Genomic DNA, 19313 nt, shown 5'->3' with positions numbered 1-19313 from the left:
TAAGCTAGTACAAAATAAAACTATTACATAACAATTAGATAATATTACGATTTATTTTCAACAGTCGTCGTGAGTTTGGACGTGTAATTCAATTAATTTATGCATCTTATATACCTTAGAAATCAATCTGCTGATGAATGTAAAGTAGATTTTAAATTTCCACATTTATTTGGCTTAATTATGTAGGTATATAGTACACAAGTAATTCTAGATGGATTTACTTTATCATTTTTAGAAAACACTTCATACATCAATGTTATAGGAACAACTAGCATCTAAGATACAGGGTCGGCCTTAGTTCAGATATTAGCTGCACTAACATTTTAAAATAAATTATATAAATAAAATAAATATTAAGGTTTATTGAGGGTCGGCAACGCGAACGTTACGCCCCTGGTGTCTCAGGCGTCCATCGGCTGCGGTAATCATTTACCATCAGATGGACTGTATTCTTGCCACCATCATAGTAAAAATAAAGAGTCATAGATGTCACAACACAACGTGATGTGAGTTTGCCAAAATTGTGATCGTACAAAAAAAATATTGCAAATTGTTACTGTGTTAATGAATTATTTACAAATGTGGCATGCTAAAAAAAATTGTTGCTTGTGGTAAAGCTTATTTGGTTTCCGAGGAGTGCAATAGGCTCGCTCCCAGTCAGTTTAAATTGAAATAAATATCCTTAGAGATCTTGTCCAATGTTGCATTTGCAATTACGTCGATAGTTGAGAATGTAATTCCACACATGGTAGTTATCATTATTATGGTAGTGAGGATATACTATTTATATGGTCATCACAGTATAATGTATACATTTGTGCCGAATATAATTTATTTGGTCAAGAGGGTCAATCTGTATCTAATGCTTCCACTGATTAAGAAAACAACGGTTACTAAATTGGGCATATACCTACTTAATTATTGAATATATTGGACTTTAATAATTAATTTATTAAAGATTTTTACTAGTGAAAACATAACGAACCGATAGAAGATAGATAAAAAAATACAAATTGATATTACTTTAGTTTCTAGTCTAGTCAAACCCAGGTACAAACTTTTTTAGTATTCACATTAAATATATCATTAATACGTATAGATTTTAGATAATCTTCAACTTTATATGGAGCAGGTTCTTTTAAAATCATATTGAATAAGATAAAACGTCAATAACTACTGATAACCTAGGTTGATAGCCTTGGGTAACATAGAATGTGGAAATAAGAAAAAAACCGTTATCTCAATTGATGTTTAATCTGAATGAATGATGAGTAACAGCTGTTATTATATAGCTAATATCGAACACAGTTGTGTTAAAACTAAAGACGGAACATTATATTGAACTATTGTAATACTTGTTATTCTTTATTAGTCAGTAACTTGTAGACATATTATTCTTAATATAGTGCAAGTGTCTTATTGGTATAATTATTTTTGTTATTCAAATATTGAAACTTAATAACTTCTATCTTTAACTGGGACTTTTATTGGTTTCGCCCGTTTATTTGTAGCTTTGTGAGGTTTGTATTATATTAATATAACCTACTATTTACATCGTATAAGTATAATGTACTTTTCAATAAGTCCTTCGGCGGGTTTGGAGTGCCATCTGCACTCGCCCCCTATAGTCCGGTGAAGCTGTAAAGGCCAGCTGCGGCCAACAGCATTAGAGTAGTCCGAAAAACATTTCAAAATTAAAAATATTTTCTCAAATTACTAGTACAGTGTTTTCAAAGTTTAATATTCTCAGAAAGAAATCCAGGACACTGCTTAATTTTTCTGGTACAACACCAGACAGCATACAAGCAGTGTGCTCAAGTAATTATATCCCTTGTTATAAAATAACTTAATACTGGTGTTATTATTATTGTACTTCGTAACACAAAGCTAGAAACAGAAACTTTTTCGGATTCTAGCTTTGTATTACGAATTCAGAGGAGATGCTCTGGGATAAAAGGTATTAAACCGATAGATCAGTAGAGTATATGGCTCCTGCTGTTATGTCATTTCTCATGAATATGTTAGCGTAAATACCGGTTAAACATTTGCAATCTTCATTTCATCAACCCAATGTTCATTTATTATATTATGTATAATAAATGAACATTGGGTTTTATACTTCTTGAGTAAAACCAAGATTACAGATTACTCTGAGATAAAATGTATTAAAGTTTCTGTTTCTAGTTTTGTTTTACGAAGTACAATGCTATGTCTGATATTTTAATTGTCAGAGAACTTATTATCTATAAATAATTTTATCTGAGTCTGTTTACTAAAGGCAACAACTCGACCAATACAAGCCTGATTGGTCAATTTGTCACCTCAACTACTATAATATTTTTTAATGGAATGCCAAATAAGCTGAGTACCCACCTAACGGCAAGTACTAACCCTCCGTCATCCTATATACATGAATAATACTACAGACATCACGTTATCATGTGACGCCGGTGATATCACTCAAAAGTTGCCATTCTGTAAGGCTAAGATGTCATGCCTCGTGTGACTGGAGCCAGATTACTAGACACTATTATTAAAAAAAAACTTGATATATAGTCATTATGTACACATTCACAGTCTTAGAAGGGCTCAAAAAGGAGTATCAAATAATATTTGGATGTATAAAAGATACGATAGGCACACCTCGTGTCCTGTAATTTCTCACCCTTCAACCGAAACATCTTACATAGCAATCTGCTTGACTGCTGAAATAGGTTACACTGAGTAACCAACGCAGACGATTTTTTACAAAGTCTAAATAATACCTACATTTCTAATTATTTTCAGGTTCTAGTGTCTAAGAAAAGACAAAAAAGGATAACGTTTGTATTAGCAGTCGTCGCTATGTTAGCCGTTATAGGTATAGTGGTGGCATTAGTTGTAGTATTTACGGGCAATGATGCTGATGCTGAACCTATTATATCAACGACAGAAGACCCAACGTCATCAACATTATCAAGTACCAGTGAATCGACAACCGGTACACCAGTGTCGCCCGACCCGACGCCTGATCCATCGCCCGACCCAACACCCGATTCGTCGCCTGACACATCGCCCGACACGTCGCCCGACACGTCGCCCGACATTTCGTCGACTACAACGACAACACCTGAACCAACAGAACCTCCACCTCCAGAACTAGACTTGGAGTCAATTATTAATGACAAGTACTCCCCACCATCGTTTGATGCAACTTGGTCTACAGGTATTTTAAAGGTTTTCCTTTCCGCTATTTCTAATTTTACGACTTTGGAGCATGAAACCATGTAGTAATTTTTGGCCAGCAAATGACATTGGGAATATTATTATAGAAATATAAATTTTCTCAAATATGTATGTAAATAAGTTTCGATTATTATTTATTCGGATTTTATTTTTCGCAAACATTACGCTTACATTACTCTAACAGTAGAAAAAGTCGGGTGGAAAAATTAGTGCCATTAATTATAATTTCGAATGTTGTATACCATTACCATTTTAAGATACATTATATTGTACATAATTACTCTGTAAATGTCTTGTATTACAACAAACATACTGATAGTTTACAAATTAATGTGCTTCTGGTAAAATTATTTATTACTCATAAAAAAAACCATTTTGTTAATTACAGGAAATCAAGCTATAATCCGCACTGAATCTGGCGACTTAATATCTCTCAATATCGAAAACAATAGCACCAGAATACTTATTTCAAACACATCTGAGGTAAGTTTATACAATTATATCTACGTGCCAAGTTATATTTGAATACATATTTCCACCGAGACATTATCTGCCAAACTTACGATTATGATTTGATGATGAATTAATTTGGTGAAACTAAACATAACATTCAATATATTAAACGAAAAATTCAATACGTTTATTGATTTTTGATTCGTACTGCTTTTGCTAACATTAGACCGTCTATGGTCCGCTTAGGGAAGAATTAGTACGGAAAAGCATAGGGAAATATACACACAAAATTTCATCCGAATACAGATATTTCTTTTTACGTGTATTCATCGTCTAAGTTCTAAACGACTATACGACCCATTTATGTGTACATTTCAAATGGTTCCTACACACAAATTTCCTCGATAGATAACGCTGCTTTTCCGAGTAGGACTACGTCTGTCGGTACATACAGAATCTGTATATAAAGACATCATTATTAAGTTTTTGTCATATCCATTGGTTCATCATTAATCGTTATGTTATATTATTATAGATTCTGCAGCGATCCGAGAGAAGCCCGCTGTTATCTCCGGATGGCGATGAAGTCGCGATAGCTTATGATGTTCGGAGAGTAAGTTTTTTTGTACAATTGTATATTAATAAACTGACGATCTTATAATCTTTAATGAGAGATGCAGCTATCGTCCAGCGGAGGACTCTTAACTCGAAGAGAAATACATATTGTATTACTAAATTTGTCACATGATATCTGTATTTTTTTAAATAAAAGCTAGCCTATATCAGTCCTCGTAATACAATCTATTTGACGGTCTCGGTGGTCCAGCGGTTAATTTGCTTGGTTTGGATGATCGCGGGCTTGATTCCTAGTACGATGTCCACATTTGTATTCGTGAGTTCGATTGTGTATCTGGGTGTTTTCTGTGTATATTATTTACGTATTATTAAAAAATAAATACGTTAAGTTACTGTATCAATTGTCTAGGATTCATAACACTACCTCTGCTTAGTTTCCGATTAGATGGCGCTGTGATTTATTCAGGGTTATTATTATGACTATAATGTATGTTCGCGACAAAAATTAGTTTAGTCGTCACTGTCTTGTTTTGATATAGGTATATATAAGATTCCTTATGTCCTTCCTCCTGACACAATTTATGTTCATGTCAAACTTCGTAAAGGTACGTTAAGTCCTAAAAACGTAACAAATTAACAGACAGTAAAACACATTTCATTTTATACTAAAAGTACTGGAAAGTAGTATTAAACCTATACTGATTTAATACTACGTTCCAGACCACTTCTTAGGACTAAATAAAAAAGAATTATTAATAAGTATTGATCAAGTCTACTTGTTGTTAATACTATGCAATGGATTTAAGAATTACTTCCAATTTTAAGTAGTTAGTAAATTATAAGTAATGTATTGGAAAGAAGGATCACAATATGAGTGTACTTCAATAATAAAATAAGCAAAATTTGTCGCTTGTTTTTGCAGGTGAGTGTGTTTGTTTACCATCAATATCGTTATCAATAGACTTTGTAGATATAGGTGTCAACTTTGTTATAACAGATAGCCATATTATACATATGAATGAATAGCAAGATCAATATCATCATTTATATGTATTCCATTGTTCATCTCATTTTTCATTATATTTAATTTGTTTTATTGAATGGATTGCGAAATTGACAACGAAGCGACGTCAATCAAACGCCTTAAATTATTACCATTACCATTTACATTTATATAATACCTATAATATTAATTAACTTGATTTACAATAAATATCTACACTAGTTGTTTCTAGGGACGTTTTTTTGCTGGTAACAATTGTAAATTATAAATATTCCGCTTCAATAATGTGTATATTTATTTATTACTTAGATAATTAAATATTATTTCATATAACATATATAGAAAGTAATAAAATTGTGGTCACTACACTCGCAAAGGAAATCTGCCACGGTAGCGCTGGTACACCGCTGCCTTTGTCTAGTAAACTACAAAGGAGATATTTTTCTAATATTCCCAATATTTCTCATTAATTACAGGTGTACAGACATAGTTTCTTGGCGTTGTACGCTTCTGTCAACGTCGATAGCCAAGTACAGGTTTCCATTGTACCTCCGGGCTTAGCAACTAGGTCCGACGAACCCTTGCTTCAAAACTTCGTATGGGGTCCATCGGGTACCGCGTACGCTTTTGTCTATCGGAATAACATCTACTACAAGTCCAACTTGAATGATTCCAGTGAAGCACAACAAATCACTACTTCGGGTGAATTGGATGTAATTTATAATGGAATTCCTGACTGGGTGTATGAAGGTGAGTAATTTATATTTTATAAAATTTGACGTAGAAGACCAAGTGAAGTTATTCGGTTATTCGGTTGTAGGGTGGAATGGCAACGCATGAGTGGTAACACGGGTGTTACATGATAATGTGCTATCTGTAATACTGTTCACGTAATAGTTACAGCTTATCGGTGCGCCGTCAGCTTGTTTGCTAAATTATACTATTTCATAAAAAAAATGCACCAATTTAAGACTACAAGCAAGGGGAACCACTTTTCTTTAGATGGGTTATCACCTGATTCAAAATAGTACCTATAGACACGTTGTCATGTGACTCATCCATTCCCATTTCGGAGGACTAAGATGTTTATACCTGTAATTTATTAGCTCCTGTAATTTCTCTACCTTATCTCAACCTTCAAAACAAACATAGCTTACAAAATATGCGAGACTCAGTAACTAACACAGACGATTATGTCTAATGTGTACTTCTGGTAAAAATTGTATTAAATGTTACTTTTATGTTATACCTAATAGGAGTATAAAGAGCAGTGAGGTCATATCTACGTACAATTAAGAACAATAATAATAATAATAATAATAATAATAATAATAATATTTATTTCAAGAAAAGACACTTCACATGAGACACAACTTTACAAATATAGATCTTAACTTAACTTAACCTATGACTGTTAAACAAAGTGGTCAGTTGTGTTTATTTACAACGGTCTCTGCACTAAGCATAGCTTGTATCGCAGGGGCCAGGCTATGTTTACCTATTTAGTTGATTTTAGGACAGTCAGTTCTAATACAGCGTCTACATAAAATTTAATATTATAAGGTAATTTATTAATTAAAATAAAGATTAAATGTGTGTGTGTGCGTGTGTGCGGCTATGTGTGTATGTGTGTGTCTGTGTATGCGTTTGGATGTGTTTGTTTATGTCTTTGGAGTTATTTATTTTGTGAGAATGGGGATGCTTAGTTTTGTGACTCAATAATGTTCTCCGTTTGCGAGTAGTTAAGTTTTAGAAGCCAGGTCTCTGCAGTTTCCTTAGCCTGTCTTAAAGTTAGATCTCTTACATCTATAAAACGACATGTAGTATTATATATTTGTAGAAGAAGCGAAGTAGGGTGACGTATTAGTATTATAATTATAATTCCTATTCTACCATGTTATAATTAAGCAAAGAACGACGTGACCTAACAGTTTACTACTTTGAATTATGCTCAAGAGGTGAGTTCAAATCTGGACGACACACACAAAAAAGAAACTGTCTATCAATTTTTATTTCTGACGAACTTTCAAAAACCAGAAATTTATTATAGGGCCTTGACTATATTGTGTTCAAAATGTACCGAGCGATATGTGGGAATGTCAAGTTCGTTCATCACAATATCGCTAGTTAATCATCATCACAGTGCCTTTGCCTATCCAATCTGGCAGAACAGTCGTGTCGGTATGTTTATGTTTGTTTTATAATTAAACAGTCCATTATATACATTTTCAGAGGAGGTATTTTCATCAAATAACGCGTTATGGTTTTCGCTTGATGGCACGAAGTTGGCTTATGCTACCTTCAACGATACCGAAGTGAAAATAATGAATGTACCTCATTACGGAGTGCCGGGTTCAGATCAACATCAGTACACATTACACCACTCTATTCGATACCCAAAGGTGAGTATAAAATTAAATAAATATCTAAAGTAGATAACTATTGGTCGCTCGATGGTCGAAATTTGACTTTTTTTATACTATGGTGGCAAACAAGCACACAGCCCATCTGATGGTAAATGGTTACCGTAGCCTATGGACGCCTGAAACATCAGGGGTGTTTAAGACTTATTCAAATAGGAAATTGTCGGGTACAAAATGAATGAACAAATGTTTTGTGATAATTGGTAAAAAATTCTTTGAATTTTTTACCAAAAATAACCCAATAAAATAAACCAATTAAAAAAAAAGAAATTACAATATTCTAACGTCTTTTATAATATCTTATATATTATAAAAGACGTTAGAATATTGCAAAAGGAATAAAAAATTATAGCCCGGCGATGGAGATATATAAGTATATACTAAATCACTTTGCATGATGTTCTCTTACACCAGCAGAACCTTCGTTATCATGTATTAGGCATTGAAGTTGTAGGAAATTGTTACTGGTAGAGTAGCAAACTCTACCGTATCGTACCCCTTTTTATTATGCGCAAAAATCTTCAAAAACCGTCCCATTTTGCCTATCGATCGCACTCCTAGTGCTTTTAAATTCCCAATTATTATAGTGTGATATTTACCGTTTTATCGTGTTACCTCTGTAGTTTAGCGGTTTATGCAACATCTTACTTCAAATGCGTATGATTTGTTTGTACTGGTCTAGGTGTTTTCTATATATTATGTATTTACAAAAAATAAATGTAATTAAGTATTTCTATATCGCTTGACTGCTTAGCTTGGAATTATATGGTGCTGTGTGAATTATTCCGAGTTCTTATTATAATACCTACATCATCTTTGAAATGTGAAACCGAGTGTTAAATATTGATATAGTTTTTATCAATGTGTGTTCATTCATTTTCAGTCTGGTACAAAGAACCCTACAGTTACTGTCACTATTCAGGATCTGGCATCTGGCCAGAGTACAGTCTTCAATGCTCCCAACGAAATTGACGAGTAAGTTTTTTACTTATTATTAAGCCACTAAATTAATATAAAAATAATAATTGAATGCAGGCGTCTTTAGCTTTATTATTATTAATTGAATTAGATAACAGAGAGATTAATATCATGTTTTATAACCAACATTGAATTTATGTAACAATCTACAATGCTTGTAACACCTATTTTATTTTCTTACGTTATTGACAAATTTTTATGTTTACTTTGTTAGTAGAGGACTGAAGTGCTATCATCGTCGTCGATCTTTTATCGTATTAATTTACTAATAAAGGCTATAACGGAATAGCAGACAAGGTGGACTCACTGCCCTCTCTGTTTTATAAGATCGTTTTGTCTCGATTATTACTTTAAAATTTTATTATAAACAGCAATTGCAATAGTTTATTATTTGAGATAAAGACTATTATTTAGATAAAAACAATATTTTATCGAATTAGATGCCATATAGTAATTTCATTACTTAATGGCTTTATACTATTTCCGCTACTATTAGCAGATGTGAGACCACAGATATACAGTGTAAAAACTGACCGCCGCTATTGAAAGCGTTAGGACCTTCCCTATTAGTAATCAAATTCCGATCGTTACTGCATCTTCATCAATATTGCGACACGTCGAAACGAGGCATCATCAGGCAAAGAATAGAGTTCGATATTACTTGGAAGCCTAGTGTCAACTGTTTACGATTATCGTTCCTATTACTATTACTATGTAATATTATGTAATCTGTGCTATTACAGACTACAACTTGTAAAAAAAAGTTTCACATAAAAATTGGTTTAGGAACTTTTCTAATATATGCAATAATAATTATGTAATATAATTATATATGTTAATATATATTATTATAATTTTCTAATACAAATATGCAAACAATGACTTGAAAAATACCGTGCATACAAAATTATTAGTTATCAGTGATGCAAGCCTGGATTTGATTAATATACACTTTTTTTTTTACAATTACAGGCCAATTTTAAAGCCAGTGCGCTTCGTGACGAATGACACAATCGCATTGGTATGGACGAACCGAGCACAGAACTCCTTAATTGTGGAACTGTGCACTTTCCAGTCGAACTGCGCAGGGGTATTTATCTTTTATGAATATAAATGTATATATATATATACTCTTAGCATATTAGTTTGATTTAATGATATTAAATATTTAAGTATTTCTATCCGTTGTCTAGTACTTATAAAACAGGCTCTGCATATCTAAAACCTAGATGGCGCTGTGTAAATTGTCCAGAATTATTATTATTGTGATAATGTAAATATAAAGTAATTTAATAGTATTGTCACAATATGCAAAGCATGGTTTATGCCCGTGTTGACCAAACGGGCCTAAAATTTAACTCCTTCTTAGAAAAATAAAAATAAAAGATAGAGATTGTTTTATTTATAATAATATGTATAGAATACAGTACAATAAAGGTAATTTCAAAACTAAGCAATTCTTTAAGTACTACATAATAGATACATACTTTAAAATGTTTAATTTAACGTTATTAATACATACTTAATACAAAAAGAAAAATAATGACATTGATTATGTTAAAATACAGCAGAATTGAGATTTTTTTTAGCTTTCCAATTAAAGGTAAAATACAGGTAAATTTTTTTATTTATTATTAAATGCATAATTTTGTTTTTTTTTATATTTGCAGATATATTCATATAATGAAGTAAATGGATGGATTGACAACATTCCAATAATTTTCAACGAACAAGGAACGGCTTTCATTACCATTTTGCCACAAGTAAGTAATGAAACTGTGTACCATAATCATCATCATTGGCTACTTCCTTTTCCTATTTATTTAGGTTTGGTGTAATATGTTTTTCTTTTCCTGTCATCTCTGTTCGCAGTCATCTCGTTATTATATATATACACATCATTTTTCACACAGTAATGAACTGTGTGATGATTCTCTTTTTCGGCCTTACTTATGAACTTGTAATGTGCGTTTTAAATGTCGCACCGGGATATTTTATATATAATTGGAATGGTAAACAAGTAGATAGCCCGCTTGAGGGCAAGTGTTAACCATCACCTATATATATAGACGACACTACACATAGCACGTTATGATGTGACATCTCATTTTTATTATACAATAAGGAGGGCAAATTATCATACGGCTAAATTAATGGTGATGGTGGTAAATATATATATGGCCCATATGATGATAAATGGTTACCGTAGCCTATAGACGCATGAGATACTATATTAGGGGTGTTACGTGCGAGTTGCCGACTCTAAGAAACCTTAATATATCCTTCTTGAAAAACCCCATGCTGTAGTCACGTGAGAAATCCTCGAGAAGTAGTTCATCCCATAATCTTCTTATCCCATAAACGTAGGAGAAAGCTCCTCTAAAACCGTTCATACTTTGCCATTTCGGATAATTTGGATATTGTGATAACAATCTCTAATTGAAAGCAGGTACTATACTAATTTATGAATTATCTCTATATATACAAATGAATTGCTGTTCGTTAGTCTCGCTAAAACTCGAGAACGGCTGAACCGATTTGGCTAATTTTAGTCTTAAAATATTCGTGGAAGTGGAAGTCCAGGGAAGATTCAAACGATGTTAAAGATGAGGTAATTGCTTAGAAAATAATAAAAACAACAATTTTATTTTCCCATACAAACTGTTCGGACCTGTCAAACAGGAAACGGACCCTGTTTGACAGGAACGAACACAGAAATTTATTGCTTTACTAAACTTAAAAAAATCCACGACATATTATTTAATTCTGAGGTTGGCGGGGTCAGCTAGTAATATAATATAATATTTAATTTGATATGCCAAATTAAATATCAAATACACGGCAGCGGATGTAATGTTAGTTTTATTGATTTAATGTATTTTTTATGCATAATTAAAAAATATATTAGCATTCTGCACTCGTTCTCTATAAACTGTTAGTGTGCGCAATTTCATACTCCTCAGTCTGTGCAATTTTCCTAAAAAGGAGTAGGTACAAAGATTTTACTTCACTATTAATATAATGATTTTTGCATTGTTACGTGTCAGATGTCAAGATAATTTATAAAATTATACCTATATTCAGATGTAGTCGCATATACAATGTTTTTTGATATTCGTTACTTAATTACCGTTTAGGTTAACATTGTGTCAATTTTCAGACAGTGAACGGTGAGCGATACAAGCAAATAGTTCAAGTGACACAAGGAGGGACGGGCGAATGGTCGACTCAAAATCGTGTTAATGTTGGAAAAACTGTTCTCGATATATTAAAATGGACCTCTGATGACGTAATGTAAGTTTCATATACTACATTAATTAAATTTGTCAATAATTATATAGTCTTTTTACTAAAAAATCAACTGACTACTTGACCAATCTTAAACTATTCTAATATAGTGAGGTCTTTTTAAGTTCAAATACTATATTGTCTCTGTCGTATTATTTGTATGATTTTATATACAAAAACTCGTGTAAAGTTACTTCACATCAGAAATAACTTATTTATTTCAACTATGTATAATTGAGCTTACAGTAGCTATACTAAATGCCTGGTAGTATAAACAAGTAGTAAAGTTCTATAGATACGTCATTACCGTACATACAGTAAAACCGCGGTAGAATGACACGGAAACATGTGACGTTTTGTTTTATCGTACGTATGGTAGCAATGTATCCAATATTCATAGACGGTGACCAAAAGCTTTTAGTCATACACTGTAAATTGATTTTGTAACTTTATATTTACAGCTGGTACAAGGCAACAGCTTCAAACGACACATCTGAGCAGCACATATACAATGTAAACAACTCTGGTGTAGTATCATGCTTCACTTGCCTCCTAAGTGATGACAAGAATTGTCTCTTTAATGATGCAACTATTAGCAACGGTGACCTGATCAGTATTACCTGCGCTGGCCCGAATGTACCACAAGTATTCATCTACAATACTGTAAGTGTTAAAATGTTTGTAATAAATGTAATGTAATTTTACAACGTTATCCCAAGTAGTCAATTGCATTGTCAACTGTCGACTTTCGGCATCCATGTATGGAATCCAATGGAGGCAAATCTTCTGCATCTCGCGGATTAATTTTGTTAATTTTAGTTGTTTCTGTTGGATATATAAATTTTTTTTTTGGTATCCATCTGATTTGAACTGGCAACCTTTGGGATCAAAATTAGGTAGTAATGCGATAGGCGCTCATGACAGCGCCGTGGTCAGATTACTGTCTAATTTTATATACACGCTTTAAGAAACATATTCTTTAACACACTATAATATAAATGTAGGTATTATATAATTTTATACCTATATGTATAAAATACACACTACAGTAATTAATAGCAAAGTTTTAATTTTTTATATATACTCATTTATTTAATTTGTCAAGGTGCTTAAAAACAGATTTAAGATATAGCAGTGAAATTACAGGTTACCAAGGCATAACCACTCATGCATAAACGTAATATCTCCTTCGAAAAATTTACACCATGTCCTGTGGAGATAAAACCATCGCTCCTAAGAATATCCTTCAATTCTTGTCCCTGACGGGTCTAGGTAGCGAACTCTGAAAAAAGGCGAGAACAATAGATACTACAGGTATATATATGACATATAGCTACAGGTATAACCAACTGATAATGGCCCAAACAACCCAATTAAAAAAAGGCATATCACCTTACGTACATATTATCACGTCCTCCTGCTTGTAATGTGGAAGAGTTTACCACGGGCATAATGGCACATCATCAAGATGTCCGTGATGTTGTTTATGGCTATAAACGACTGTTATCACTTACCATCAGATGGGTTATCAGCTTGTTTGCCATTCCTGTTAGATAAAAAAATGCATATTTCAGAACGGCGACTACGTTCGAACCTGGGCAGACAATAGCCAACTGTTGTCTCAACTGGAAGAAATACCGAGCCTTCCAGTAACGTTCCGTGTGCCCATACCTCCCGAATCTGGATTGCATAATGCTGATGTACTTATTCAAGCTCCACCTAATTACGCAGAGCTGACTAACGTGCCTTTGCTTGTTTATGTGTAAGTTTTGACTAATTTGTATCATGTACTTTCTGACGAAGAAATTTATTGACACCATTATGTGATACACACTATGACACATACTATGATATTACAATATCATAGTATGTCTCGAATATATGTGTTTATTTTTATTATTTATAGCATGTAGCACGTACATAGTATGTTGCGGTAATCACTTAGTTGATGGTAAGTGATTACCGCCGCCTGAGCTCATGAGAATTGCAAGTGCGTTGCTGGCCTTTTAAGAAGGAGTAAGCTCTATCCTTAAAAAAAATAATAATTTATTGCTGCCAATTAAATTACACGAAAGAAATCCATTCAAAGGATACTTAATTAAAGGCAGCAACAGGACCCTGTTCAACGTATGTTGACAAGATGCTGTGCAGCGCTGGTTTTCTTGACGGTTTCAACAACTTTTTGCCAAGCACAACGTGGCAAAAAGTTTCTGGGAAAACGCCCGGTGGAGGACCGCCATTTATCCAGATGATCAGGATGGTATCTTAGTTTTTGGCGGGTGGTGTAAGGGTGAAATTTAGTAACCAGTATTAATCCGAACAATTCCTCAGAATACTTTCCACGATATATGTGGTAGAAAATGTACAAAGATGCAATATCTCGCCGCAAAAACAATGGTTCGAGTCTACCATAAAGACGTTAATCAACGTCTTTGTGGTGATTCTGGCTGCTCGGTTTTGAATGCGGTCAAATAGAAGTAACTGGTATTGAGAAATATGAGATATGAGAGTGAGTATTTTATATATAGAGCAAAAGAGTAAATGTAATATTAAAGAGTAATTTCGATCTCTTTGTGAATAAAATAGTTGGTCAGAAGCAGGGTGATCTGACATTAAAAACTTATCAAAATTACTACTCACACTTATAGACTATATATATATAAACTTACAGATGACAGATATTTGGATTAATTTAAGTATCCACTATTTCGCAGCTACGCTGGTCCAGATACAGCTCTCGTGACACAAGAATGGCTGTTAGACTGGGGCACCTCGCTAGTAAACCGCTGGAATATAGCGGTAGCAAGAATTGACGGCCGCGGCTCAGGACTGCGTGGCGTTGATAACTTATTCACGCTCAACCGAAAACTTGGGACCGTTGAAATCGAAGACCAAATCAATATTACAAGGTATTTAATCTATACAAAAACTACCATTTAACAGTTACATTAGAACTTAGAATACAGAACAAGAAATTGAATTGTATAACCAAATATGACAGTGAAATTATAGGATATAATGTAATATAGACTCTATTCTCCGCAATTAGCCTCTCATTTAAGACATTGAGCGTCAAAAATTATAGGATATTTTAGGATATCGTAGTATGAAATCTTAAAACACTGAGCCAAAGTGCTCGTTGTGAAGGAGGTAGCGCCCCATATAAATGACACATTTAAGAAGGCCGAAATAGATCGCTCTAACAACGAGATGAAGCCTGACCTACACCACCTTTAGGACAGGCCAATACTGCTGAAGTCGCGGTAATTTCTAACGCAAACTCGCGACTCGGGCAATGCCGCTCGTAGTTAAATAACATATAATTCATACAGCGCCATCTAGACCCAAGTTAAACTGGTTAAAACTTGTTTTATAGGTACAAGATAACTGATACAAATACTAATGTATTAATGGTTAATTTCGCAGGTATTTACAGCAGACCCTTCCCTGGGTGGACGGTAACCGCACGGGCATCTGGGGCTGGTCTTACGGAGGGTATGCAGCGTCGCTGGCTCTGGCGCGCGGCGGAGACGTCTTCCGCTGCGGCATAGCCGTCGCTCCCGTTGTCGACTGGCGTTTCTACGGTTAGCTCTAAAAACCTATCATAGGATCCTATTAAATAACGATCGATGCCCTCGGTGGTCTTGCAGTTTAGCACACTGCTTTAGTTCTGATGCTCGAGGATACGATTCCTCGCGTGGTACAAATATTTGTGTTCAGATACACATTTATATACAGATATTATTAATTATTATAAACATAATAATAATATCTCAGGACAACTCACACACCATCATCTTATCCCAAGCTATGCCGAGCTTGTGTTTCGAATACTAGACAACCCATAGACATACTTAGACATATTTTTTTGTAAATACGTATAACATACATAGAAAACACCAAGACTGATACAAATACCCATCAGTGTAAATGTTTGTACCTTGGAGAAATCGTATCCGCGACCATTGAAAGTAAGGGGGAGCGCTAAACCGCTTGACCACCGAGGCCAAAAAGGCAATGAAATTGCCGGCCTTCGGAATAGCAACACATGAGAGGAACTCTCATGATAACGTTATATGCTTGGTGCTATTCATTATATGCAAGGGTTACCACTAGTGGACAACCAACTCGTAGACATTTCAGTTAAATGTAAAAAGCTATACCAAAATGTAGGTAACTGTGTCATATAATAATTAATAATGATCTATTAATTAAATATTATTAATTTTGTTTCCAGATACAATATACACGGAACGTTATCTGGATACTCCTAACAATAATCCACAAGGTTATATAGATTCTTCACTTCTTACCGCCGAAGCTGTAAGTTTACAAAATACCTAATTTATCAAATACTTCTTTTTTTCTTTTCGTTCATGTAATCAATTAATGAAATACATATTTGTTTAAATGTGTCATGATAAAAAATAGTATACATAATTATGACAACATATTATTAAAGAATTATCCAGGATATGTCAGTCACATATTCCTCTTAAAATTACATGTAGACATTATGTCTATGAAGTTAAAGTAAATACTTTAACTTGGGATTGTAAAAATGTGCAGAACACAAATAAAATTAAAAAAATAATTGTAATCAAATACAGAATAATTTAAAAAGGGCTTATTAAACAGGCAGACTTCTCTGTGGTTGTATAATAGTTATTATAGTTAGCGTTACGGTTAGCATTGGTTCGAAACTGATCTATTGTGATTTTAAGCTCTTAAGTAAATAAAGAAAAAGAAATCTGTGTATACTCGTATATGGTTATAGTAAGACTCAATAAGAAAGAACTCCTGACGGATATGACTTTTGTCTGAAGGCACAGCTAGAGATTCGACCTCGGCTTAAGCCGTAATAATTTTGTTTCCCGTTTGAATGTGATGGCGCAAGGGATTATAAGCTTAATATGCCTTGATAATTATAATGTAATGTATGAATAAGTGCCTGGGTAACACAATCATACTATTACAGTTCCCAAGCAGCATGCTTTGTAAGCTAAATTTCAATTATAGGGTGCAGATTAGACTGTAAAATTATAGGATAAAAGGCATGATATCTGTCTTTTGAATGAGACATCACAGTTGTCACTTGATATATAGTTACTGTATTTAAGCGATGGTTACCGTTAATTATTAATTATTCTAAAAAAGGATATCTTTTATATTTTTTGTTTTATTTACTTAGTTGTCTATTTAATTGGTTTACAGTTGGAGTCATTTCGTGATAAACGGTACTTCCTGGTACATGGAACGGCGGACGATAATGTACATTATCAACACGCCATGTTACTGTCTCGCCACCTACAAATAAAAGATATATACTTCGAACAAATGGTTAGTCACTAGTTAATGAAGTAGTGATTAGTAATTATAATAATAACTTATGACAATTGACACAGTGCCATCTTCTTTCAAGCAATGCAGAAGCTCTGCATCTGTGTTTTGGGTATAAATAAGTAATATAAATCAATAACAATACTTTTTTTAAAAAATATACCTACACAATATACATAGAAAATACCCAGACCGATGTAAACAACCATACTCGTCAATAGAAATGTATGTATTCTCCGAGGAATCGAACCTGCGACCATCGGAAGTAAAGTCGTATGCTAAGCCGCTAGACCACCGAGGCGGACTATCTTACTTGAATAAATATTTAATGGTAATTTAAACTCATGGAAAAAAGAAACAGACGATGGTAATATTCAAGCTACAATAAAACAGACTTGAATCATATTATTAGGAATAAGTCTACTAGTCACATCTTGATCAAATTTATATAGAACTAAAATAGGAGTACCAGCTTGGTAATGACAGATTAATTATTAGGTTAGTTTATCGACCTACAAAGTTATGGTACACGAAAAAATGCAAACGAATTTGCTTTACAATATTTAAAAACATTTAACATATCTGTAATATTATTGTTATTATTAAGTAAATATTTATTTATTACAGAGCTACACTGATGAAGGGCACGGATTAAACGGAGTGAGACCGCATCTCTACCACGCACTCGAGAGATTCCTGAAGGAGAATCTATTGTAATATATTGTATTATAAATAAATTATTTATTGGCCGTCATATTTAAATATTCTGGCGACATTTTTTTTGTGATCGAGTATTATAAAAGATTATAAAATTTCATTCAGAATGTTCCTAAGTCATAGATTTTTATATTTCTTTATTAGACAGACTGTATTTCAAAATAGGTACCTAGTTTATTAGATATTAAAGTTGAAAAAGCACTAGTATAATTGTGTGATAAATAAACATGACACATGGTTAGGTGTTATGTTTGAAAATCAATAAAATACATTTTATGCCAACCTGAAAAAGCCACAGGCTCTTACAGATATACATTTTTCGATTCACGTATAGTTGATGAATAATTATGAAATAGAAGTTAGTCTACTCAATCGGTCAATCAGTTTCACTCAATCCAGTGTTTGTATAAATAGCAGTAAAATCAGATTCCTAAGTATTGCAATTTATAGCCTATTTAGGTTGTATAGTTTTGTTAGCCAATTTTTTTTAATTTTTGAATAATAATATTGCTATACATATGAAACATTTCAAATGATGTAAAAACATGTCTTATCATAGAGTATTATTTTGTCCACTAGTGTAAATATAACGGCTTTCTGTATATCATAGGTATTCAATATATTAGGATATTCAATATATTACAAAAAAGATTCGATTACGTAACTTGAATGTCAAGTAATATTTTTTCGAGTGTTGGTAAATTTTACCTTCATCAGACTTGACAAAATATCTTGATGTAAGAAATATCATACATTAAAGTGTAACGAAAGTAATTAATTACCTGAATTTCCGCAATAATATCGAGGAAAGCGAGTTGCTTTTCTATAGTAATACATATTATGTTATCTGTGGTAATGCCATGACTTTAGACGTAGTCTCTAATATTTTCAAGCATGAAACTTTCAGCTAGTTTTTTTTTCAAATAATGGAATGTCAATAAATAGATAAGAATATTGAGGTTCTTAATTTAATCAGTAATATACATCAAATAATAGTATTATTTATACATTGACGTTTTGTATTCAAAATATGTTTCCTGCTTAGTGAAATAAATAACTAAGTATCTGTTAAAGTAACTCATAATTAGGACGTACCTACACGATTGATAGTAGGATAACTATGAACTGTTTATTAGGTGAATAATCCATTATGTATTTACTCCCTTATTCAGTTTATCGCAAAGAGCCATATTTTAAAACGTATATTTTTACTTTATAACATCCAAGGAACTCCACAATGATTAATTATTAATTGTTCCGGTTATTAACGTTAATAAATGAAATAAACAAATGTTTAATGTTTAAGAACA

The 19313-nt window shown here is 33.0% G+C and overlaps 1 protein-coding gene across 1 annotated transcript in view; it reads left to right on the top strand.

Moving 5' to 3' along the window:
• The window catches only part of LOC131853193 (venom dipeptidyl peptidase 4-like), a 43674-nt gene extending 24772 nt beyond the window's left edge, over window positions 1-18902 (top strand). Inside the window, exons 3-18 of the mRNA XM_059204021.1 lie at window positions 2788-3205; window positions 3614-3708; window positions 4214-4291; window positions 5734-6007; window positions 7490-7659; window positions 8564-8655; window positions 9631-9748; window positions 10329-10421; window positions 11819-11952; window positions 12408-12609; window positions 13521-13708; window positions 14661-14855; window positions 15373-15530; window positions 16184-16269; window positions 17161-17286; window positions 17914-18902. Coding sequence (XP_059060004.1) covers window positions 2788-3205; window positions 3614-3708; window positions 4214-4291; window positions 5734-6007; window positions 7490-7659; window positions 8564-8655; window positions 9631-9748; window positions 10329-10421; window positions 11819-11952; window positions 12408-12609; window positions 13521-13708; window positions 14661-14855; window positions 15373-15530; window positions 16184-16269; window positions 17161-17286; window positions 17914-18003 — 2517 coding nt within the window. The 3' untranslated portion in view covers window positions 18004-18902. The remainder of the gene's footprint in view (window positions 1-2787; window positions 3206-3613; window positions 3709-4213; window positions 4292-5733; window positions 6008-7489; window positions 7660-8563; window positions 8656-9630; window positions 9749-10328; window positions 10422-11818; window positions 11953-12407; window positions 12610-13520; window positions 13709-14660; window positions 14856-15372; window positions 15531-16183; window positions 16270-17160; window positions 17287-17913) is intronic.
• Window positions 18903-19313: the final 411 nt, after the last annotated feature.

The sequence above is a fragment of the Achroia grisella genome, unplaced genomic scaffold, assembly GCF_030625045.1.
Source record: "Achroia grisella isolate CSIRO2021 unplaced genomic scaffold, CSIRO_AGI_Agris_v1 utg900, whole genome shotgun sequence".
NCBI classification, from domain to species: domain Eukaryota; kingdom Metazoa; phylum Arthropoda; class Insecta; order Lepidoptera; family Pyralidae; genus Achroia; species Achroia grisella.
The sequence above is the reverse complement of the archived record's forward strand: the minus strand, read 5'-3'. Positions and strand labels throughout refer to the sequence as shown.